Consider the following 21,650-nt stretch of genomic DNA (forward strand, 5'->3'; position numbering starts at 1 on the left):
TAATATATTTCATACATTATCATAGGTAGCCTTTTAAAAGAATAAACCTCAAAGTGAAAAGGAACAGTTTACAGCCTCAAAATAAAAGAGGGAAAAAAAGCCTCTTCTTCTGTTTACACTCCCCTTCCAGCCAGTTGCTTTCTTTTCCATTTGCTCTTGGCCTTTTTAACCTTAGGAAGAAGATATGGCTCATTTTACTATTTACCAACCCTTAATTTGTAGGGTCAGTGTAACCTTGGCTCTCAGCCTGTAATTCCCTTTTTACGACTTTGAGAATTGTTTTCTGCTATAAATCAGGGGGCCCCCTTGTCCAGGAGAATAAGCATTGCCAAGGTTCTCTAGGCAGCTGGTCTTCTGCCTGGCATGAAACATTTGAAAATCTTTAAGCTCATTTTAAAATACAAGCCCTGATCAAACATATAAGCTTTGATAAAAAAAATGCAGGCTTATGATTAGATGCCTCAACACCATTGATTAATGGGCTAAAATTGGCCACAACTTTATTGGCTACAGGTAAGAGTGGTATTGGCTTAGGCATTGGTCCTATCCGACTATCCGGCTTCAGCCTGTTTGCTTAAAGACTGGGAAGGGTTAACACCAGCAGGGGGAGCCCTGCTGATGCACATCAACTAGTTAACTCCCCCGGGGTTGGGGGCGCGCTTTAGGTCCTGGTCTCCATAGGCTTCGGACGAGGCCACGCCCCCCTGGAATCCTTTACCAGACTACCCTTCAATATTTGGGGGAGGTGATGGCGCTCCCCCCCAACACATCTGCATAAAAATACCCCTACCAATGCCTAACCACCAAGACCAAAGGAGTTGTGACGATTTGCTACGAGGTAGGCAAAAAACCAAATGGCTGGTGCCAATTTGCCAAATGGAAAAAATTCCTACCAGGCCCCTTAACGGTGACCGACCGAGGTCCATAGCAAGGTCAAAAGAGAAACCTTAAAGGGCGGGCGGCTGGGAAAACCAGTCAGCTGAGCAGTCCGAAAGAGGGCGATCCCGGGCCGTGCTTGCCTTAAATGGGGCAAGCCACACACCCCGAGCCAGCCGATTGGATGGCTCAGGGGATGACGCGGCCCGAGGATTCCCCCAGATCGCGCGGGGCTGCAAACCAGCCACCGCGCATGTGTTGGGGGCATGAAGCCCACAACAACAACAACAACACCTCCTCCTGATGTCAAAAGTGGCTTTGTACACATTTGACTGCCTCTCCTGGCATGTCCCACAGAGGAACTTACAGTCTGCAAATAAAAACATCTTGAAGATCCCAGGCCACAGAGAGGTTAGGCTGGCCTCAACTAGAGCCAGGGCCTTTTCGGCCGCGGCTCCAATCTGGTGGAATGCTCTGTCACAAGAGACTAGGGCCCTGCGGGACTTGACATCTTTCTGCAGGGCCTGCAAGACAGAGCTGTTCCACCAGGCCTTTGGTCAGGGCGCAGCCTGACCCCCCTCCTCTGGCAATCTGCACAGAATTTTGCTTATTGGTTGCCATCAATTTGATTTTAATTAATTTTTATAATGAAATGTTTTTAGAATCGTTGGATTATTTTGATTGTTGTTAGCCGCCCTGAGCCCAGCTTCGGCCAGGGAGGGCGGGATATAAATAAAATTTATTATTATATTATTATTATATCACCTGATACATCCACAGTAATTATTAAGTTTGCAAATGATACTACCATAATGGGCCTAATTACAGGCGGAGATGAAACAGCGTACTGGAGAGAGGTTCAAAAAGTATCTACATGGTGCTTAGAGAATAACTTGCACCTAAATATTAGTAAGACAAAGGAGATGGTGTTGGACTTCCGGAGGAAGAGAGGGGAACCTGCACAGTTGTATATCGGGGGGGGGGGGCTGTGTGGAGAGAGTCTCCTCCTTTAAATTCCTGGGAGTATACCTTAGTGAGGACCTCACTTGGAAAATCAACATAACTCGGGTGGTCAGAAAGGCCCAACAGAGACTCCATTGCCTCAGGGTCTTGTGAAAGAATAATGCTAAACAACAACTGATGAACTTCTACCGGTCCACAATAGAAAGTGTCCTTTCATATTGTATCACAGTGTGGTATGATGGTCGTTTACCTTCCCACCGGAGTGGTACCTATTTATCTACTTGCACTTAACGTGCTTTCGAACTGCTAGGTGGGCAGGAGCAGGGACTGAGCAACAGGAGCTCACCCCGTCGCTGGGATTCGAACCACCGACCTTCTGATCAGCAAGTCCTAGGTTCTGTGTGGAGGAAGAAGAAGGAGAAGGAGAAGGAGAAGGAGAAGGAGAAGGAGAAGGAGAAGGAGGAGGAGGAGGAGGAGGAGAAGAAAAAGAAGAAGAAGAAGAAGAAGAAGAAGAAGAAGAAGAAGAAGAAGAAGTCAGCTATAGCTGAGAAAATAACCCATAATGTAATGCTGCTGAAAGAAAAGTTAGAAAAATGGGTGCCTTTTATGCCATCTAGTGGGTGTTTCCTTTATATACGAGTGAAAATAGACCACAAAACATTATACAAGCTGCATCTTGTGATCATCTATAGTTACAGATACACACTGGTCCCGCTATTAGAATGCTTGTTATCTGAAATATCAGTTACCGGATGCAAAGAATTATACCCAAGTCTTCCTGTGTGAGTGGCTGATAGCCAAACAGCTGGAATTTCCCCACTTCCTTACTTGTTTGTGTTTTGCTGGTTGGTGGCAGCTATTCTGAGCAGAAACCATGGCATGAGGGAGAGTGACTGGACAAATCAGGCAGAAGGAGATGCCAGACAAATTAGCTTTTCTGTTGTTTGCTTTTGCTGATTGGCTACAGCAGTTTGGGGCAGAAAGCAGGGAGGGAGGGAGAGTGGAGAACTTACGGATTAGAAATGTTCCCATGGGAAATAATGGAAATATCAGCTCCTTATGCGAATACCCACCTAATGATTTCCTGGGAATGCATTGTGTTTGGAAAGCAGGGGAAGATGAACTTGCTATAGATGGAGGCTTCTATACAGCCCTGCTGGGCGAATAAATGATATTTATTAAGATTTTCAAGAAAAAAGGTTACAAAGCTGAAAAAAATAGAAAGAAAAAAAAAGAAAAATACAAAATCCAGAAAAGATAAAAAACAGTTAAAAATACATCCCTCTTTCTATGTCTTACAATTCATTTACTTGTTTCCATGACTTCCTCACACCTCCCTTTTTTGTATTCCAGTTCGAATAGTCAATTCAGCAAATCCTTTCCCTCTTTGTTTTATCTTAGTTCTTTATCTTAACATATTATATCATTATATTTTCATCTATTATAAATCCATTTTTACATATTCCTTTTTAACCTTATTACTAAAAACTGCTTCGTTTCATTCCAACATCATTTTAACATTCATTAATTTTACAATGTTTCTGCAAATAGTCTTTAAATTTCTTCCAGTCTTCTTCCACCAACTCTTCTCCCTGGTCTCGGATTCTGCCAGTCATTTCCGCCAGTTCCATATAGTCCATTACTTTCATCTGCCATTCTTCCAAGGTGGGTAGATCTTGTGTCTTCCAATACTTTGCAATTAGTATTCTTGCTGCTGTTGTGGCGTACATAAAGAAAGTTCTATCCTTCTTTAACACCAATTGGCTGACCATGCCCAGGAGAAAGGCCTCTGGTTTCTCCAGAAGGTAAAGGTAAAGGTACCCCTGCCCGTACGGGCCAGTCTTGACAGACTCTGGGGTTGTGCGCCCATCTCACTTAAGAGGCCAGGGGCCAGCGCTGTCCGGAGACACTTCCGGGTCACGTGGCCAGCGTGACATCGCTGCTCTGGCGAGCCAGAGCCGCACACGGAAACGCCGTTTACCTTCCCACTGGTAAGTGGTCCCTATTTATCTACTTGCACTCGGAGGTGCTTTCGAACTGCTAGGTTGGCAGGCGCTGGGACCGAGCAGCGGGAGCGCACCCCGCCGCAGGGATTCGAACTGCCGACCTTTCGATCGGCAAGTCCTAGGCGCTGAGGCTTTAACCCACAGCGCCACCTGCGTCCCATATTTCTCCAGAAAGGTATATTTCTCCACAAAGGTATATTTAAATACCTTTTTCAAATACCTTTCTCTTCTCCAGACTTAACATACCTGACTCCTTCAACCATTCCTCATTGGGTTTCGACTCTTTGTGGCGCCCCCTGGAGTTAAGTGACAAGGCTGCATCTCTCCCTCTCTCTGGCTAGGTGACCCTTTGACCCACTTCTTGAAACTCTGGAAAGTGGAGGAGTTCATTCAGTGGCATATTGTGGGTTTGCAGTGCCCGGGGCCGCTTGGAGGGAGGGAAATGGACAGAGTACGCATGCACGTTCAACTGCCTAGTTGCGTATGTGTCACCCAGGAGATCGCAGAGATAGGGAGAGCCATTCCCTTGTGGTGTTCACGGTCCGCTTTAGATGTACAGATCACTAGGTTCTATATAGGGCCCTTTTGGGAATTCCTGGATTCTACTTCTGACCTGTCTTGGCTGGCTCCCTTCATACGTTGGCCTCGGAGGGCAAGTCACAGCTCCAGCTCCAAAGGCCTTGGCCCTTGAGAGACAACAGCACGGGGAAGTCACCCCATCACAGATCACCTGCCCTCTGGTCCTTGGGACAGGAGACTTCTGCTGCCTCCTTGCAGAATTATTTTTGCATATTTCAGAGAGGTCTTTTGGGTCATTTGGAGGTGGGGGAGGGAGAAGGAGGTAGGGAGAGAGAAAAATGTTTGGAAGCTCCTTCATTTGTCCAGAAGGTTTCCTTCTACAGAAATGTGAATGGTCCAGTTCTGGGTTAAGAGACTATTTATTTGTGCTCTAGCCAACTCTCAAAACAAGAATTCCTTGAAACACCAAGTGGTCAGATTTATCTCAGTGGTTTTTTTGAAACACCAAGTGGTCAGATTTATCTCAAGTTTACTTGCAGCTTACAGGCATTTTGGAGTTGGCTGTTTCTTTTTATTGCCCAAGTGACATTCTCTAAACCTCTCCCTGCAGCATATCGGCCATCTGGGTCAACATTTTCTGACCCTTAAAGCGCACAGTGCGAAGAAACTCAGGGCTCCCTATCTGATAATTTGAGGTTGGCTATCTTCATGCTGACATGCAGCCATGCTTCATGGTGACAGCAGTCACGAAATCAAAAGACGCCTGCTTCTTGGGAGAAAAGCAATGGCAAACTGATATGTAGGGGGACTAACCCCCCCCCTTAATGTGGCAGTTTTTAAAGAGGGAACTAGGGTGACAAACTGAACTGTCCATTTGGGATACATAGAAATTTGTCCTCTGAGCTTAGATTTGTCCTCTGAACAGAGCAAAATTCTGCAGTATTGGGGTGAATTTATATTGGACCATCCGCACATGAAGAAGAAGAAGAAGAAGAAGAAGAAGAAGAGGAGGAGGAGGAGGAGGAGGAGTTTGGATTTGATATCCCGCCTTTCACTCCCCTTCAGGAGTCTCAAAGCGGCTAACATTCTCCTTTCCCTTCCTCCCCCACAACAAACACTCTGTGAGGTGAGTGGGGCTGAGAGACTTCAAAGAAGTGTGACTGGCCCAAGGTCACCCAGCAGCTGCAGGTGGAGGAGCAGGGAAGCAAACCCGGTTCCCCAGATTACGAGTCTATCGCTCTTAACCATTACACCACACTGGCTCTCAGAATCATAGAACTGTAGAATTCAAAGTTGGGTATACCACATTCAGCCATTGTGAACGGCATCCGGTTGGAGATCGCTCAACAACTTTGGTCAAAAAACCTTTGTGGCAACCCTAATTCAAAGGGACCTTGAGAGCCATCTAGTCCAACCCCCTCCAATGCAGGAATCTCAACCAAAGCATCCATGACAGATGGCCACCCAACCTCTGCTTAAAAATCTCCAATGAAGAAGAGTCCATAATCCCCCAAGGGAGTCCATTCCGCTGTTGAAGGGCTCTTATCACCAGAAGGTTATTCCTGCTTTCTTGTAACTGGATGAAATTGGTTTGGGCGCTACAATCTGAAGCAACAAAAAAATGAGCTTGTTCCCTCTTCCATGAGATAGCCCTTGAGATATCTGAAGATGGCTAACATGTTTCCTCTCAGTCTCCTCTTATCCAGTCTAAACATGCCCAGCTGCCTCAACTGTTCCTCATAAGGCTTGGTTTCCAGACCCTTGAACATCTTGGTTGCCCTCCTCTGCCGACCTCCCAGCTTGCCAACATCCTTCTTAAATTGTGGTGCCCAGAACTGGACACAGTATTCCAGGTGTGATCTGACGCAGAATAGAGTGGGACTATTACTTCAGGTGGCACTGTGGGTTAAACCACAGAGCCTAGGACTTGCCGATCAGAATGTCAGCAGTTTGAATCCCCGTGTGATGGCCTGGGATTCCGATTCAGAGGCTGAACCAGAGGAATCCCAGCCTGCACAGGAGTCCCCGCCTCCAGGGCTGGCTGAACTGGGGCAGGGCCTTGATTCTGAAGCGCCTGCACCTGTGCCGGATCCTCAGGAGCAGGCACCAGGTGATTCCACTCTGGCTCCAGAGGTGGTTGAGGACTCAGTGCCTGCAGGTGAGTCTCCCCCTGGGCCCAGTAACCCTTTAGCCTCTCCTGAACTGCAGAGACTCAGGGCAGAGAGGCGAAGGGAACTGGTTTCTCCCAGGAGGAGTGCTCACCTTAAGGCCAGGAGAGGCGGGTCTCCTGGGGGCCAGGACCGCCCCTGGCCTCAGAGAAGATAAAGGCCGGCCCTAGAGGCGGGGACTCCTGTGCAGGCTGGGATTCCTCTGGTTCAGCCTCTGAATCGGAATCCCAGGCCATCACACCCCGCGATGGGGTGAGCTCCCGTTGCTTGGTCCCTGCTCCTGCCAACCTCGCAGTTCAAAAGCACATCAAAGTGCAAGTAGATTAATAGGTACAGCTCCGGCGGGAAGGTAAATGGCATTTCCGTGCGCTGCTCTGGTTCTCCAGAAGCGGCTTAGTCCTGCTGGCCACATGACCCGGAAGCTGTACGCCGGCTCCCTCGGCCAATAAAGCGAGATGAGTGCGGCAACCCCAGAGTCGGTCACGACTGGACCGAATGGTCAGGGGTCCCTTTACCTTTACCTCGGGTTAGAGACACTTCAGGTTGCATTTTTTCAGGTTATGGACCGCCAAATCCCGGAAATACTGATATTCATTTTGTTAGTTTGGGCAAAAGTTTTCCAATCTGTTAAGGTCGTCTTGAATCCCGATTTTCTCTTCTATGGCATTGGCTACCCCTCCCAGTTTCATGTCATCTGGAGATTTGATGAGCATCCCCACAATTCTTTCATCCAAGTCGTTCTGCTTCACCATTCTGCTTCTTTAGTAGACTAACAACCTACCGGATCAGAATGATTGCAGAAATGCCCTGCTGAATTAGATCCACTTGGGCAACAGCTTGTTTTTCTCTGACATGGCCAAGATCCCTGCAGAAAGCCCTTAAATACTCACCCCTGTCCTTTGACTGCCCCTCCATGGATATGGCAGCAGCATCCCCTCCTTCAGCTTCTAAAGGGAAAAGGGCAGGGGGTCCATTCTCTCCTCTAGGACAGCACCCCAGTTGTATCCCCAGCCCATAGGTGCCTACTCTCTCAGGCCCTGGGTGCCTGAGCACCCACAAAAGTCCCCAGGAAGGGCCTGGGCACCCACAAATTTCGGTACCAGTGCCATGGCACTCCTGCCCTAGCCCCAAGCCACTCAGTATTGTGAGGATCACAAAGTTGCAGAGTAGCTCTATAATATTCATCGGTTGGCCCTCCAGTTGTTGTTGGAATACAACTTCCATCATTATCACCCCTAACTGACGACCATGCTGGCTCCTGCGGGTTAGAATCCAATGTGAAACAGGTCTTATTTATTTCTTTATTTGATTTATATACTGCCCTTCATCCCAAGGTCTCTGGGCGGTTCATGGAATAAAATACAAGATAAAAACACAAGTAAATAGCTAAACAGCGAAATTGATGCTTTTGAATTCTGGTGCTGGAGGAGACTCTTGAGAGTCCCACGGACTGCAAGGAGATCAAACATCTCCATTCTGAAGGAAATCAGCCCTGAGTGCTCACTGGAAGGACAGATCCTGAAGCTGAGGCTCCAAGACTTTGGCCACCTCATGAGAAGAGAAGACTCCCTGGAAAAGACCCTGATGCTGGGAAAGATGGAGGGCGCAAGGAGAAGGGGACAACAGGACGAGATGGTTGGACACTGTTCTCAAAGCTACCAGCATGAGTTTGACCAAACTGCGGGAGGCAGTGGAAGACAGGAGGGCCTGGCGTGCTCTGGTCCAGGGGGTCACGAAGAGTCGGACACGACTAAACGACTAAACAACAACAACAAACAGTGAAACAATACCCCGCTTCCCACAGGCACATCTTAAATGGCTGTAGAATATTAATCAGCCAAAGTTTTGGTTGAGAAGGAACGTTTTCACCTGGTGCCTAAAATATATATAGTGAAGGCACAAGGCAAACCTCCCTGGGGAGAGCATTCCACAGCTGCGGAGCTACTGCAGAGAAGGCCCCATTCTCATGTTGTCACCCTTCAACCCTCTCATGGAGGAGGCACACAAAGAAGGGCCTCAGATGATGAACACAAACTCCAGGATAGTTTGTATGGGGAGAGGTGGTCCTTGTGGAAACCACCACACAACCTCTTAGTGGGCACAAAAAGGACTTATGTGCAGTTGTACCAATGTCATCCCAGAGCCATCTCTCTCCAAATCTCCTAGAGCCCAGGTGTTGTGGTAAACTGAAATTCTGAAGTGCATCGGCTCTGCACAACAACTTCTGTAGACATGCCTCTTCTAAGGCTGTGCAACGAAAAACAAGGCCGTCCTTTTGGTTTTAATACCAAACCAGTGGTCTGTCCCCCTCCAGTCCCTTTCTGCCCGCGCCGTGCTTAACCTGATGAAGATTCTGGTAAACTCAAAAGCTCACTCAATCTTTTGTGACACTTTGGTTGGCCCTAATAAAGGGACATGGGATTTTTAACAATAAAACTGGCTGCTTAACCCTGAGCTGTGCATGGTAATATAACTGAACCCTTTCCCTGCTTGGCTTATTTGGCCGGATTTCTTCTTGAGAAAAGCTATTACAGTGGTACCTTGGGTTAGGGTTAGGGTTAGGGACTGTCCACCTCCAGTCCTTCCCTGCCTCTTCTTGTGTTGCCACCCTCTGGACCTCTCATGGAGGAGGCACATGAAGAAGGGCATCAGATGATGAACACAGGATCTGAGTCAGTCTATATGGGGAGAGGCAGTCTTTCAGGTATTGCGGTCCAGAACCATTAAAGGCTTCATAGGGGAAAACCACCACTTTAAATTGGGCCCAGAAGCTAATTGGCAGCCAGTGCTGTCATTGGCCTTATCTGCAAACTCTCTTGTTGCAGTGAACAACCTTGCCACCAAATTCTGCACCAGCTGAAGCTGATTTCCAGATAATATCTATCTGCACAAAACGGCTTGGACTATATTATTCCCTGAAAATGACTATTCATGAGGCATTTTAAAAAACCTGTGCTCTACCTGGGACATTAGACACTGGATTAATAAGAATCATTCATGTTAATGTACAATCTGATACTTGCTATGCAAGTGTGGATGTTATGTTATATACACATCTTTGCTACACACACACACACACACACACGGTGGACGTTTGGGTTGCGAACGTGATCTGTGAGGGATGCATGTTCGTAACCCGCAGTGTCCACAACCCACAGCTGCGCATCTGTGCATGTGCAGGTTGCGATTCGGCACTTCTGCGCATGCACAAACCACGATTTAGCGCTTCTGCGCATGCGCGACCACCAAAACCCAGAAGTAACCCGTTCCAGTACTTCTGGGTTTCGGCGGTCCGTAACCCAAAAAAACACAACCTGAAGCATCTGTAACCCAAAGTATGACTGTAATATTAAATGTATTCTACAACCATGGCAGAGGAAGGAAATTCCACAAATGGAAATAGAGATAATGGAGGAGCTTCAAAAGAAAGGATGAGGGCATGAGATGGTTAACCTGCTCTGGCCCTTTACTTGTTGAAGAATGCCCCCTCTTTTGTCAGTTGGGTGGCCAAGGTAGGTGACAATGGGACTCCACTTCTCCAAGACACCTGACCACCTTCAGAGGGGAATGGCACACATTTCATAAAAACGTGGGACATTGAAAAAGCCAACCAGCATGGGAGAGATGTCTATCTTTTCAGGAGGGATGGGGGATTTGAAGCGGAAGTTCTGCAGGATGCTGGTGAAGAAGAGGAAAAGTTCCGTTCGGGCCAGATGTTCTCCAAAGCAATAGCGCTTCCCTAGGAAAGAGGAGGAAGGTGAATATGGGCTTTCACAGTGCCTTTATAGACAGCTAAGGAGAGTCTGGAAATGGAAGGGGACTCACTCACCAGCAGAGAAAGGCATAAAAGCCTTATTCTTCTTGAACTGCCCATTGTCATCCAGGAAATGTTGGGGGTCAAACACATCTGGTCTTGCAAAATGTTTGGGGTCTTTCAGCACAGACCCGAGCATGGGAAACACTTCAGTCCCCTGAACAAGAAAGGAAGAGAAATGAGAAGATACGGGAGAAATGGGAGATTCTTCTGGGGGGCAAGAAATCATTCTGAGATTTGGAGGAGCAAATCCTGTGATCAACCACCAGGCCCAGTAGTGTACTGCTCAGTTCTGTACTACAGAAAACTATCATGGTGGCCCCCATAGCCATGCATCTCTGAGGAGAGTCCCCAAATGCAGGCAACTGTGATGATCCATTAGCAACCCTCCAGTACTAATATTCAGAAGATGATGACGATGACAATGATTATTAAAATGTCCTGTTTTTGTGGCCTTCCCATAGGTATCTGGTTGGTAATAACTTTGCCTTCATGAAGTTAAATTAGCAGCTGCTCCATGTAAGAAAAATACCTGTAATGGTTCTAGGGGGTTGCTCGTGCGTAGGTTGTCGCCACACCTGGCTGGGTTACCTGGGTGATCCCTTTCTGTCTGGACAGCCACCCATCCGTGGCTGTCTCAATCGCTGGCAGAATCCGTCAGTGGGTGTTTCTTGAACTTCTTCCAGCAAAGAAGTTCTTTGACGCCCCGTCTCCTCCTACTCTCCCTGCGCGGAAGTCTTCTGCGCAGGGAGGGTGTGGGCAGCAGAGGACCCGTGCTCTCCCCGCTGGTCTCCGGCGAGGAGTCCTGGAGCCTTCTCTCCGATTCCCCCATCTGCCCCCCTTCTCCACTGGTGCTACGCTGATTTCCTTCCCCAGCAGATGGGCTGCCTCTCTCCCTGCTGGGACCCTCTCCGGCATCCCTCTGGAGCCTTCCCTCCGCCTCTGGCTCCGATGGCAGTTCCCTGACAATACCGTAGCTTTTGGAGGGTTAGAACTAAGCCACCTTTCAGCCTCATAAGAAAACCCACCACCACTCCTTTGGGGAAGAAGGCACCAAGACAAATGGGCCTAACGTAGTGTCATTTGGCTGGGCTCTGTCGGAGGCTCCGTACGGCCGAGCTGCAATGGCTCTCCTCCTCGTCGCATCTTCCGAATCCACCAGGCTCTCCTCCTCCGATGGTGATTAATGACCTAAGCCTTTGATGAGGCTTCAGGCACGCTCCTCCATTACGCAGAGTACCCAAACAGTAGAAGGAGCCAAGAAATGTGTGCTACATCACTACATTTATTTCTAACTATGCAGGACAGAAAAGAATATGCATCTGCTCTCTGTGAGAGTCAGTGAACAACTGGAACATAGAAACAGGAAACCAGTAACATCAACATCCGTCTCCCGTGTCCTTCCAACAGTCTGGAATGTAAACAGAGTCTTGTGACTCCAAAAAACTGCACAGTGGCATAACAGAAATCTAACAGGCTCTTCTGGTCTTATTTTGGATTTGACTCTTATAACCCTAGAGCGGTGATGACAGATAGGTCAGGGACAGAGGTACCTAAGGGAATTTTGTCGGCCTTCAAAATATGTCTGGAGATTGTACTGAATGGCAGAGTCTTCGTCTCAGGAATTAATGGAACCACAATACCTTGGGAATGGTGTATCCCCGGAACTGGGTATCACGGGTCACACGTCTTACTACGCCTGTTGGGACCAGATCTGAGAATCTCTGGATCTCGTGGATCACAGCATCCGTGTAGGGCATCAGGGGACGGTCATCCATGTTGGGAATGCGATTCAGGCCAATCACACGTTCAATTTCTTTGTGGACCTTCTCTGTTGAGAAATCAGCTAGATGTGACCAAAAGTGCACCTTCAGGGAACTAAACAAGGACCCCAGCTCATAGCTGGGAAAACAAAGAGGGACCATCCCATAGAAAGGCAAGGACACAGCTCTCCACCCTCTTTTCCAGCCCTTTCCCCATTCACCTTCGATCTCTGGGTATTTCAGTAGAAGCAGGAAGCCATAGCGCAAGGTGGTGCTGACCGTTTCTGTGCCAGCGAAAAAGACATTGAGGGCCGTCATAACAAGATTCTCTTGGAAGAACTCTGAGTTTGGGTTTTCCTTTTCCTAGGCAGAAGAAAAACAAGAAAAGAAGATGTTTCACTTGTTATATCTTAGTAAAGGTAAACATAAAGGTAAAGGGACCCTTGACCATTAGGTCCAGTTGTGGACGACTCTGGGGTTGCGGCGCTCATCTCGCTTTACTGGCCGAGGGAGCTGGCGTACAGCTTCCGGGTCATGTGGCCAGCATGACTAAGCCGCTTCTGGCAAACCAGAGCAGCGCACGGAAACGCCGTTTACCTTCCTACCAGAGCCGCACCTATTTATCTACTTGCACTTTGATGTGCTTTCGAACTGCTAGGTTGGCAGGAGCAGGGACCGAGCAACGAGAGCTCACCCCATCGCAGGGGATTCGAACCGCTGACCTTCTGATTGGCAAGTCCTAAGCTCTGTGGTTTAACCCGCAGCACCACCTGAGTGCCTCCTTTCTATGAAGATCTCTCTCCTAGTGATTGGCTGAGGGGGAAGGGACAGTTGTAGAGTTCTGAAAAGCAACCCAATGATTGAGTAGGAAACGGAGGGCTGGGTGGAGAGGGAGGGAGGAGTCACACAGTCCCTTTGTGAAGAAAGGCTACAGAGGCAAAGGAGAAGTGCCTGCTGAATCAGGCCCATCTAGTCCAGCATCCTGTTCTCACAGCAGCCAACCAGATGATCCACTGGGAAGGCGGGTTCAAGCACAAGAGCCCTCTCCTCTCCTGTGGTTTCCAAAAACCAGTATTCAGAGGCATGGTTGCAACCAACCCATGGAGGGTAGGGCACAGCCATCCTGGCCAGCAGCCTTCAATAGAACTCTCCTCATCAATGTGTCGAATCTTCTTTTAAAGCCATCCAAGTCTCAAAATTTTCCTGGTTGAATCAGGGTCTACAAAGTTTCCTTACACAGAAATTGACCATAGTACTTAGAAGAACACAATCGTACCTGCTGCATTTTCACTAGGAAGCAATCAATGAAATCCCGAGGGTTGTTGGGGTCCAGGGTCTCCTTGTTTGCTTTTACCTTCCTCACAAAGAACTCTTTCATGAGCAAGAGCTTCTTGAAGGCTTTCTCTTGTGGGCCGGGCAGGTGCTGCATGATGCCCGAGAACATCTCGTAGAGCTGCGTGTGTCGGGTTTGAAGGAATGCCGAGTTGGCAGGAAAAAGAGAGAGAACAGATACTGAACAAAGTGACTTGAGATTGATTTTGGGGGGCAGGCAGAAGCAGGAGTTCCTCTTTCACTTGGTTCCTCTGAGCTCCGCACAGAAACAACTTGGTACCAAGTGCTGACTAAGCTATAAACCTGTCACAGGGACATCCTCAGGGCTTGACTTCCCCTTTGTGATGGACAAAGGTGGAATGAGGACAAGGATGAAGAGGAATCAGACGGTGTGTTTGAAACAGCATTGTAAAGTTGCTCCAGGCAGAGCCTGACCAAAGAGCAAGGCAGATCAGGAGTTGCAGCACCATGGAGAGCTCAGAGGGAAAAGCTTGTTGCAACAAATGTCAACACTACAGTGGTACCTTGGGTTACATACGCTTCAGGTTACATACGCTTCAGGTTACAGACTCTGCTAACCCAGAAATAGTACCTCGAGTTAAGAACTTTGCTTCAGGATGAGAACAGCAATCATGCTCCAGCAGCGCAGCGGTTGCGGGAGGCCCTATTAGCTAAAGTGGTGCTTCAGGTTAAGAACAGCTTCAGGTTAAGAACGGACCTCCGGAACGAATTAAGTACTTAACCCGAGGTACCACTGTATTATTATTGGGCGGCATTTGGTTTGGGCGTGAAAGGCACCCGTGAGAGTTCTGGTCTAGGCTGTGGTGGTATGGAAGAATTTAATGCGTGCCTTTGTTAGCCACCCTCACTCAGACCTCTGAATGTGATCTCGCTCCTTAGCAGGTGATGCTACAGCTTCTGATCAGTCTTGACCACTGCTGGACAAGGGGGTAATGACAGAGCCCCACAGAGAGCTGGCTGTCCTGCGTACCGTGCCTTCAGCAGATCAAGACAAATAGCATTAGTCACAAACGCACAATAGAAGTTCTCCCCTTCCCCTCCAACTTACCTGTCCCCAAGAGCTGGAAACAAACTGGTAGGTTTCCTGCATAGTGGTGAGCAAGGAGAGGAATTCCTCATCTTTATATTCAAAGCGGTTGCCAAAGATGATGGAGCTGATGACGTTCGACACAGAGCGGCTCAGGATGTAGGTGGGGTCAAAGGGTGCACCTAGAAAGAGAGACACCCCCCCTCAAGTCACTCAGCCCAGGAACAAGTCAAGGCTACACTTGACTTGCAAAGCTGCCCAGTCCTTGCCTTATCCATGTTATGGGTTGAAATCTAGGCCTCAGGCAGGACACAGAAAACCTAACCGGAGTTGACCTTATGTCCATCTTAAGATGATGAGAGTGGTAGAAAACCACCTGAGCAAAAGGCCTCCAGGGAAAGTGCAGGACAGGATGATTTGGACCCAGGTTTGTGGTGGTGGGAGAAGGGCTGTCATATGGAGGATGGAGCAAGCTCATTTTCTGCTGCTCCAGAGGGTGGGCTACATGTCGCAGATTTTTTAGCTGTGATTCCTGAATTGCAGGGTGTCACGGAGCTGGCAGGGAAGGCTCCGGAGCTGGAGGAGGAGGAGGAGGAGGAGGAGGGATGGGAGCCTGTAAAAGAGGCAGGAGTAACAGAGGGTGGAGAGCAAGGGGAAGGCACTCAGGTGGCAGGAAGGCTCCGTGATGTTAGCGAGCAGTAACACCTCTCTACCAGCTCAGGCACAGAGGGAGAGGCAACGCCAGTTTCTTCTGTGCAGGACCGGAGAGGGTTAAAACACAGGGAACAAAGAATCATAGAATCATAGAATCATAGATTTGGAAGAGACCACAAGGGCCCTCGAGTCCAACCCCCTGCCAAGCAGGAAACACCATCAGAGCACTCCTGACATATGGTTGTCAAGCCTCTGCTTAAAGACCTCCAAAGAAGGAGACTCCACCACACTCCTTGGCAGCAAATTCCACTGTCGAACAGCTCTTACTGTCAGGAAGTTCTTCCTAATGTTTAGGTGGAATCTTCTTTCTTGTAGTTTGGAACCATTGCTCCGTGTCCGCTTCTCTGGAGCAGCAGAAAACAACCTTTCTCCCTCCTCTATGTGACATCCTTTTATATATTTGAACATGGCTATCATATCACCCCTGAACCTCCTCTTCTCCAGGCTAAACATGCCCAGCTCCCTTAGCCGTTCTTCATAAGGCATCGTTTCCAGGCCTTTGACCATTTTGGTTGCCCTCCTCTGGACACGTTCCAGTTTGTCAGTGTCCTTCTTGAGGTGTTTGGGATTGCCTAAGCTGCTTTAGATGCCTGTTGTCTTTGTCCATGGAGTTTGCTTGGCAGGGATACTGGAGTAGCTTGCCAGTTCCTCCTCCAGGTGGATCACGTTTGGTCAAAACTCTCCACTATGACCTATCCGTCTTGGGTGCCCTGCTCGGCATAGTTCATAGCTTCTCTGAGTTATTCAAGCCCCTTCGCCATGGCAAGGCAGTGATCAAACTGCGAGAGGCAGTGGAAGACAAAAGTGCCTGGCGTGCTCTGGTCCATAGGGTCACGAAGAGTCGGACATGACTAAATGACTAAACAATAACAACAAGCTGCTTTGCTGGAGGAGGAGCCAAAAGCTCCCACTTCTGGGATCTGCAGCGGACAATTCGGACGCATGAAGCTATGCTCTGCATCTTGTAAATAGATGTAAATAAAGACATCTCTGAATGAGCAGAGGTATTTCTTGTGAAAGGCCTCCCAAACCCATCACACAGGGGGATTGGTCTTTGTTACGGCTAAATCTGGGTGCGAGGCTGCTCTGCCACCCAGCTCGTCGGAATAAGTCCGCGGGTCCCTGCGGAGGAAAATGAGCTCAGCCAGAGACAGGAGCAAGCTGCAGAAGATCCAAGTTTATTGCGTAACAGGTTCAAGGCGAGATTGAACAGCAAGAAAGGGGTGACATGAACTTTTGAAACTTCCCTCCATGTCCCAGAATACAGTGCAAAATACATCCCAGTTACATCATGAATACATTAAGGAGAGTTACAGATAGGTAGCCGTGTTGGTCTGCCATAGTCAAAACAAAAAATTCCTTCCAGTAGCACCTTAAAGACCAACTAAGTTAGTTCTAGGTATGAGCTTTCGTGTGCATGCACACTTCTTCAGATACACTTCTGACTTCTGTTTCAGTGTATCTGAAGAAGTGTGCATGCACATGAAAGCTCATACCTAGAACTAACTTAGTTGGTCTTTAAGGTGCTACTGGAAGGAATTTTTTGTTTTGACATTAAGGAGAGGTTGGGTTACACAGAATTAACATATGGAGGAGGGAGGGGGGAATATGCAGAGCTGGAGATATGCGCAGATAAGCACATCCTGAGTACCGGTGATGAGAAGACAATGGTCCATGTATTGGCATTGCCCGGAGGAAAGGCTTGGCAGAGTGATTTGACAGGATTAGGGTCTTGACACCTTGCTTGAGGGATTATGGAGGACAGGGGAGGTGTGATGGAGTCCTAGAGAAATTGAGCAAATTGGCACGTTGATTTTCTATGAATTTTATAGATTTTAGTCCCTTTTGACATTGACAATTGGAAATATATTGTAGCGAAGAAGAAGGTGAAGAAGACATGCCCCCCTTTCCGTATCAGTCTAGAAGACCCTTGGGGTCCCTTCAAACCCTAAAATTCTGCACTAGATGAGCCAGTGGCTAGATTGAGCAGGGATTTCTTATGTTCTTATGATGTCAGGTGAAGCAGGAGTGCTCAGCTCCTGAGCACTAACTCCTGGTCTCTGAACATTTGTCTGATTGTCTCAGCAACATCCTTGTGCAAAACTGCATGACCTTTCGTTTACTAAGACTCTACCATGGATCAACTTCAAGGTGTGAGTCCAGCTTCTAATATTATATGAGAGAGGGAGAGTTTCAATTCGCAGAAAGCACTATGTGTTTAATGGTGCTTTCCTTCGACGTTTTCGCTCTCGACGTTCATCAACAACTCTCAAAATGGCTTGCAGATGACCAACATTCAAACACTCAGTTCACTGTCAAACATTTCTATCACGAAGCAACATTTCTTGAAGTTACAAAAACTGAGCTCACTTTTTGTTGCCCTCAGGGATTCCAGCAGGAAATGGGCTTCCTCCAGGATCCGCTCTTCAATGGATCTCTTTCCCATCCCAAAATTCCTCAGCGTCGTGATGGAGAAGCGCTGTAGCTGTTTTTCCCGTTCCCCATTACTGAAGCCAACCCCTGAGAAGCAAAGGAGTGAGGAATAAGGAGCAGGATTGAATGACATTGTGGCTGAAACCACAAAAAAATTAGATTTTTTGCTTTTTAGAATATGGTTTGGTCTGAAAGATCCAATTTCAGCTTTTGAGAGAACATTCTAAGTGTAAGGTGTGTGTGTGTGTGTGTGTGTGTGTGTGTGTGAGAGAGAGAGAGAGAGAGAGAGAGAGACTTCCCTCAGTAAGAGGAGTTTAACAATGATCTACTGCATAGGACCATGAGAAGGGCCAATGAGACTCTCCAGTGCTAAGCGTGATAAAAAGGGCATATAAATGCCAGTAATCATGTTCTCAGGCCAAGGATTGCCCAAGAAGAGACTGACCGTAACCCCGGAAAAACCAGTCCAACGTGGCTTGTTCTCCACGGTCACTGAAATCTTCATCCTGATCCACCAGGGCCTCCTTCACAGCATCGTATCCACACAAGACCACAACACGGCGGGGCCCTAAGTGGATGGTGTAGACAGGACCATATTTCTCACAGATCTGTAAAAGAGAGCACAAGGAGAGCCTGCTGATCAGGTTAAAAAGGGGGCACATCTAGAGTCCAACCAGATGCCACTTCTGGCAAGGTTACCAGATTTTTTTTCAAAGAATTAGGGGACACTTTTTTTTTTTTTTTGAAAAGAGGAAAAAGAAGTTATTAAAAATGTTTACAGTGGTGCCTTGCAAGACGAAAATAATTCGTTCCGCGAGTCTCTTCGTCTAGCGGTTTTTTCGTCTTGCGAAGCAAGCTCATTGACGGCTTAGCGGCTTAGCGGCTTAGAAAAAGGGAAAAAAGGGAAAGAACTCCCAAGACTCACAAAACGTTTTCGTCTTGCGAAGGAAGCCCATAGGGAAATTCATCTTGCGAAGCGCCTCGAAAAACGGAAAACCCTTTCGTCTAGCGAGTTTTTCGTCTTGCGAGGCATTCGTCTTGCGGGGCACCACTGTATTTATTTATATTTTTAAAGTAATATCATCTCTTCTGTGGTCTCCTCTGTTGCGTGGTCTTCCTCTGGGCCCTGCTCTCTTGGAGAGCTAGCCACTGGGGAGTAGTCTTAAGTCAGGCCTGGGCTCGGCCACGTGCTCTCTTACTTCTCCTCAGTGGCGTCGGCGGTGTCAGTGGCGCGGCATGGTCGGGGCTCCCCTCTTTTTTCTCCTTCCTCCTTCTCCTCTCCTCCTTCACCCTACGTCGCCTCCGGGGTTTTCCTGGCCCCGGAGTGCCACTGGGCAGTTGGCCGGGTGGCCACGTGCTCTCTCTCCCGCCTCGATTTTGGTTGTGGGAGAGTCAGCAGTTCCCCCAGTTGACGTGCCGGGCGTCCCCAGTCCCCCCTCGGCAGTGGCGGCAGCAGCGGCTGTCTCAGCAGCCCGGAGCCAGCCTGGTAGCGCAGTTGGCTCTGGCTGACTTCTGCTTGCTCCTGCCATGGCGCCCGCCATGTCACCTCGCCGGAAGTCCCCATATGATGTGTCTTGTGCCGTTGAACCCACCACGCAACATTCATTCCCTACTAATAAATCTACAAGACTTAACACATAAATCCGGGGACATTAAAAGAAATCCGGGGGACGGATTTTGTCTGGGGACAGATTTGTAAATCCGAGGACTGTCCATGGGAAACGGGGACGTCTGGTAAAGCCATTTCTGAGCTTGGGAGGAGAGGGTGTTGCGGGGCTATCCCCTCCCACACACGTGGGGGCTGGCCTTTTGCCCCCGCGAGAACAGGGAATCCCCGGGCGTGCCTTTGACCCAGCCTGCCAATCGGCGGGCTGGGGAGGCAGGGCCTAGCCTATTTAAGGCCAGGCACGCCCGGGGACCGCCCTCTTTCCCCTTTCCAGCTGAGCGGGTTTCCCCCCCCCATCCCACCCACCCTTTAGGCTTAGCTAGCTATGACCTTGCTATGGACTTCGGTTGGTCGCTGCAAGGGGCCTGGTAGGAATTTTTCCAATTTGGCGCACTTCTAGCCTTTCGGTTTTTTCGCCTACCTCGTAGCAAACGTCACAACTTCTTCGGTATTGGCGGTTAGGCATTGGCAGGGGTCAATTGTTATGCAAATGACGGGGGGGAAGGAAGCGCCATCACCTTCCCCCAATGGAAAGGGTAGTCCGGTAGAGGACTCCGGGGGGTGTTGCCTTGTCCGAAACCTAGGGAGGTAAGGGCCTCCGGCACGCTCCCGAGCGGTGACACCCATGGGATCCTAGTTGGCGTACTTCAACAGGACTCCCACGGCTTGTGGATAACCCTTCCCGGACTCCATGCCAGGTAGTCGATAGGAGCCAATGCCTAAGGCCAATACCTTTCAATTCTGTAATCAATAAAGTTGTGGCTTTTTTATGCCCATTAACCTTAAATAATGTGTCCAGTGTCTTCATTTCACATGGGGGAGGGGACTTGCCACGCAACCATACTGTCAGGGAACTGACATCGGAGTCAGAGGTGGAGGCAAGGCTCCCGAGCGATGCTGGAGAGGGGCCCAGCAGGGAGAGAGGAAGCTCATCAGGTGGGGAAGGAAATCAGCGCAACACCAGTAGAGAAGGGGGTCAGATGGGGGATTCGGAGAGGGGTCTCCAAGACTCTTCGCCCGAAACTAGTGGGGAGAGCACGGGCACTCCTCTGCCCACTCCCTCCCTGCGCAGAAGATTTCCGCGCAGGGAGAGTAGGAGGAGACTTGGCGTCAAACAACTTCTTTGCTGGAAGAGGTTCAAAAAACGCCCACTGACGGATTCTGCGAGTGACTGAATGGCCACGGAGTGAAGGGCTGTCAGCCGAGACAGGTTTAACCAGGCAACCTAGCCAGGAGTGGCGGTAACTTACGCACAAGCAACCCCTTATAACCATTACACATACCTTCTGGGAAACCTTCAAGCAAGATGCAAACATAAAAGCTCTCTTCCCTCATGTGGTTTCCAGAAACTGGGATGCAAAGGCATTGTTGCCTACAACGGCGGAGGCAAAGCAGATCCATTGTGGCTATCAGCTACCGGCACTTCCCTCCATTTCCACACACCATTAGGCAGAGGGATGGAGAGGGAGAATCAAAGTTGCAACAAGACAAGGGAGAAGGCTGGGTTGGCAGACCAGAGTGATCTTCATTCACCAACAGCATATAATAATGATTTTATAACCACAATTCAGAAAACGGATAACTGTGCTATGAAGCATCATAGAAGAGAGCTTTCCAAACCGTTCATGTTGTCGACACACTTTTAAAGACATGTGTCATTTCACAACACAGTTATTCAGTATTAGAAACAAACTGGACGTTAAACTAACCGCTTTCCAGCCCTGGGGGGAGGAGAGAGATATCTACACACTGCAGCCAACACACTAACGTGTCGTGACACACAGTTTGGAAAGCTCTGTTACAGAAAGTTACCTTTATGAGTGAACGGTACATATCGCTTGTGCTGACTTGGAGGAGGTTCCCGATGAAGGGGAGGGGAGTTGGTCCAGGTGGCATCTTGCTTTTGTGGTGCATCTGCCGCCATGTTGAGAGAACTGTCAGGCAAGAGAGGCAGATGACCAGGAAAAGGGCCGCTGCTCCCAGGAGATCCATGGGGAGGTTGTGGGTGGCTTGTGGAGCTCTGCAGGCAATGTGTTGCTGACCAGCTGGGAAGAGAAAATACCTGCACAGCCCAAGTTGAGCCTGTTACATACCTTTGGAAGAACCTCCTCTTTGAAATTGTGCAACCTGTTTACTCTCTGCTCAGGGTCTTCTTTCAAGTCAAGAGAAGACCTTCCAGGGTAAAGTTCAGATGGACAGATAGTGGAGACAGGGAGTTGTCTGCCCAAGTCTGCACCACCAAGGAGCTTCAAGGAGTCCCAGAGTCAAACACAATTCTCTCACCACACTTCTCAGAATTCTGTATCATTTGACAGGGTCTCTGCTGCTGTAAGACTAAGAGGAGAGCC

General features: G+C 48.7%; 1 protein-coding gene across 2 annotated transcripts; it reads right to left on the reverse strand.

The window, feature by feature from the left end:
• Window positions 1–9,858: 9,858 nt before the first annotated feature.
• LOC310851488 (cytochrome P450 2A13-like) lies at window positions 9,859–21,650 on the reverse strand. Of its 2 annotated transcripts, none has more exons than XM_083753975.1 (10): window positions 21,586–21,650; window positions 21,115–21,347; window positions 18,082–18,244; window positions 17,574–17,723; window positions 14,511–14,671; window positions 13,386–13,562; window positions 12,331–12,472; window positions 11,990–12,177; window positions 10,362–10,503; window positions 9,859–10,271 (listed from the first exon to the last, which is right to left on the reverse strand). In XM_083753975.1, exons 1-10 carry the CDS (start codon window positions 21,608–21,610, stop codon window positions 10,090–10,092), a joined length of 1,563 nt encoding a protein of 520 aa, XP_083610101.1. In that variant the 5' UTR covers window positions 21,611–21,650; the 3' UTR covers window positions 9,859–10,089. The 2 variants fall into 2 exon arrangements, with proteins under 2 accessions (XP_083610101.1, XP_083610100.1); XM_083753974.1 differs by having other exon boundaries at window positions 11,990–12,192.

The sequence above is a fragment of the Podarcis gaigeae genome, assembly GCF_964106915.1.
Source record: "Podarcis gaigeae genome assembly, chromosome: 8".
Lineage (NCBI taxonomy): Eukaryota > Metazoa > Chordata > Lepidosauria > Squamata > Lacertidae > Podarcis > Podarcis gaigeae.

Bases quoted from the DNA above. Each gene is read 5' to 3' on its own strand.
- LOC310851488 (XM_083753974.1), bottom strand. From the start codon at position 21,610: ATGATACAGAATTCTGAGAAGTGTG. The intron at 13,563-14,510 runs GTAAGTTGGAGG...CGACACACGCAG, and splicing joins TTTCCAGCTCTTGGGGACAG to CTCTACGAGATGTTCTCGGG. The intron at 10,272-10,361 runs GTGAGTGAGTCC...CCTCTTTCCTAG, and splicing joins TTTTATGCCTTTCTCTGCTG to GGAAGCGCTATTGCTTTGGA.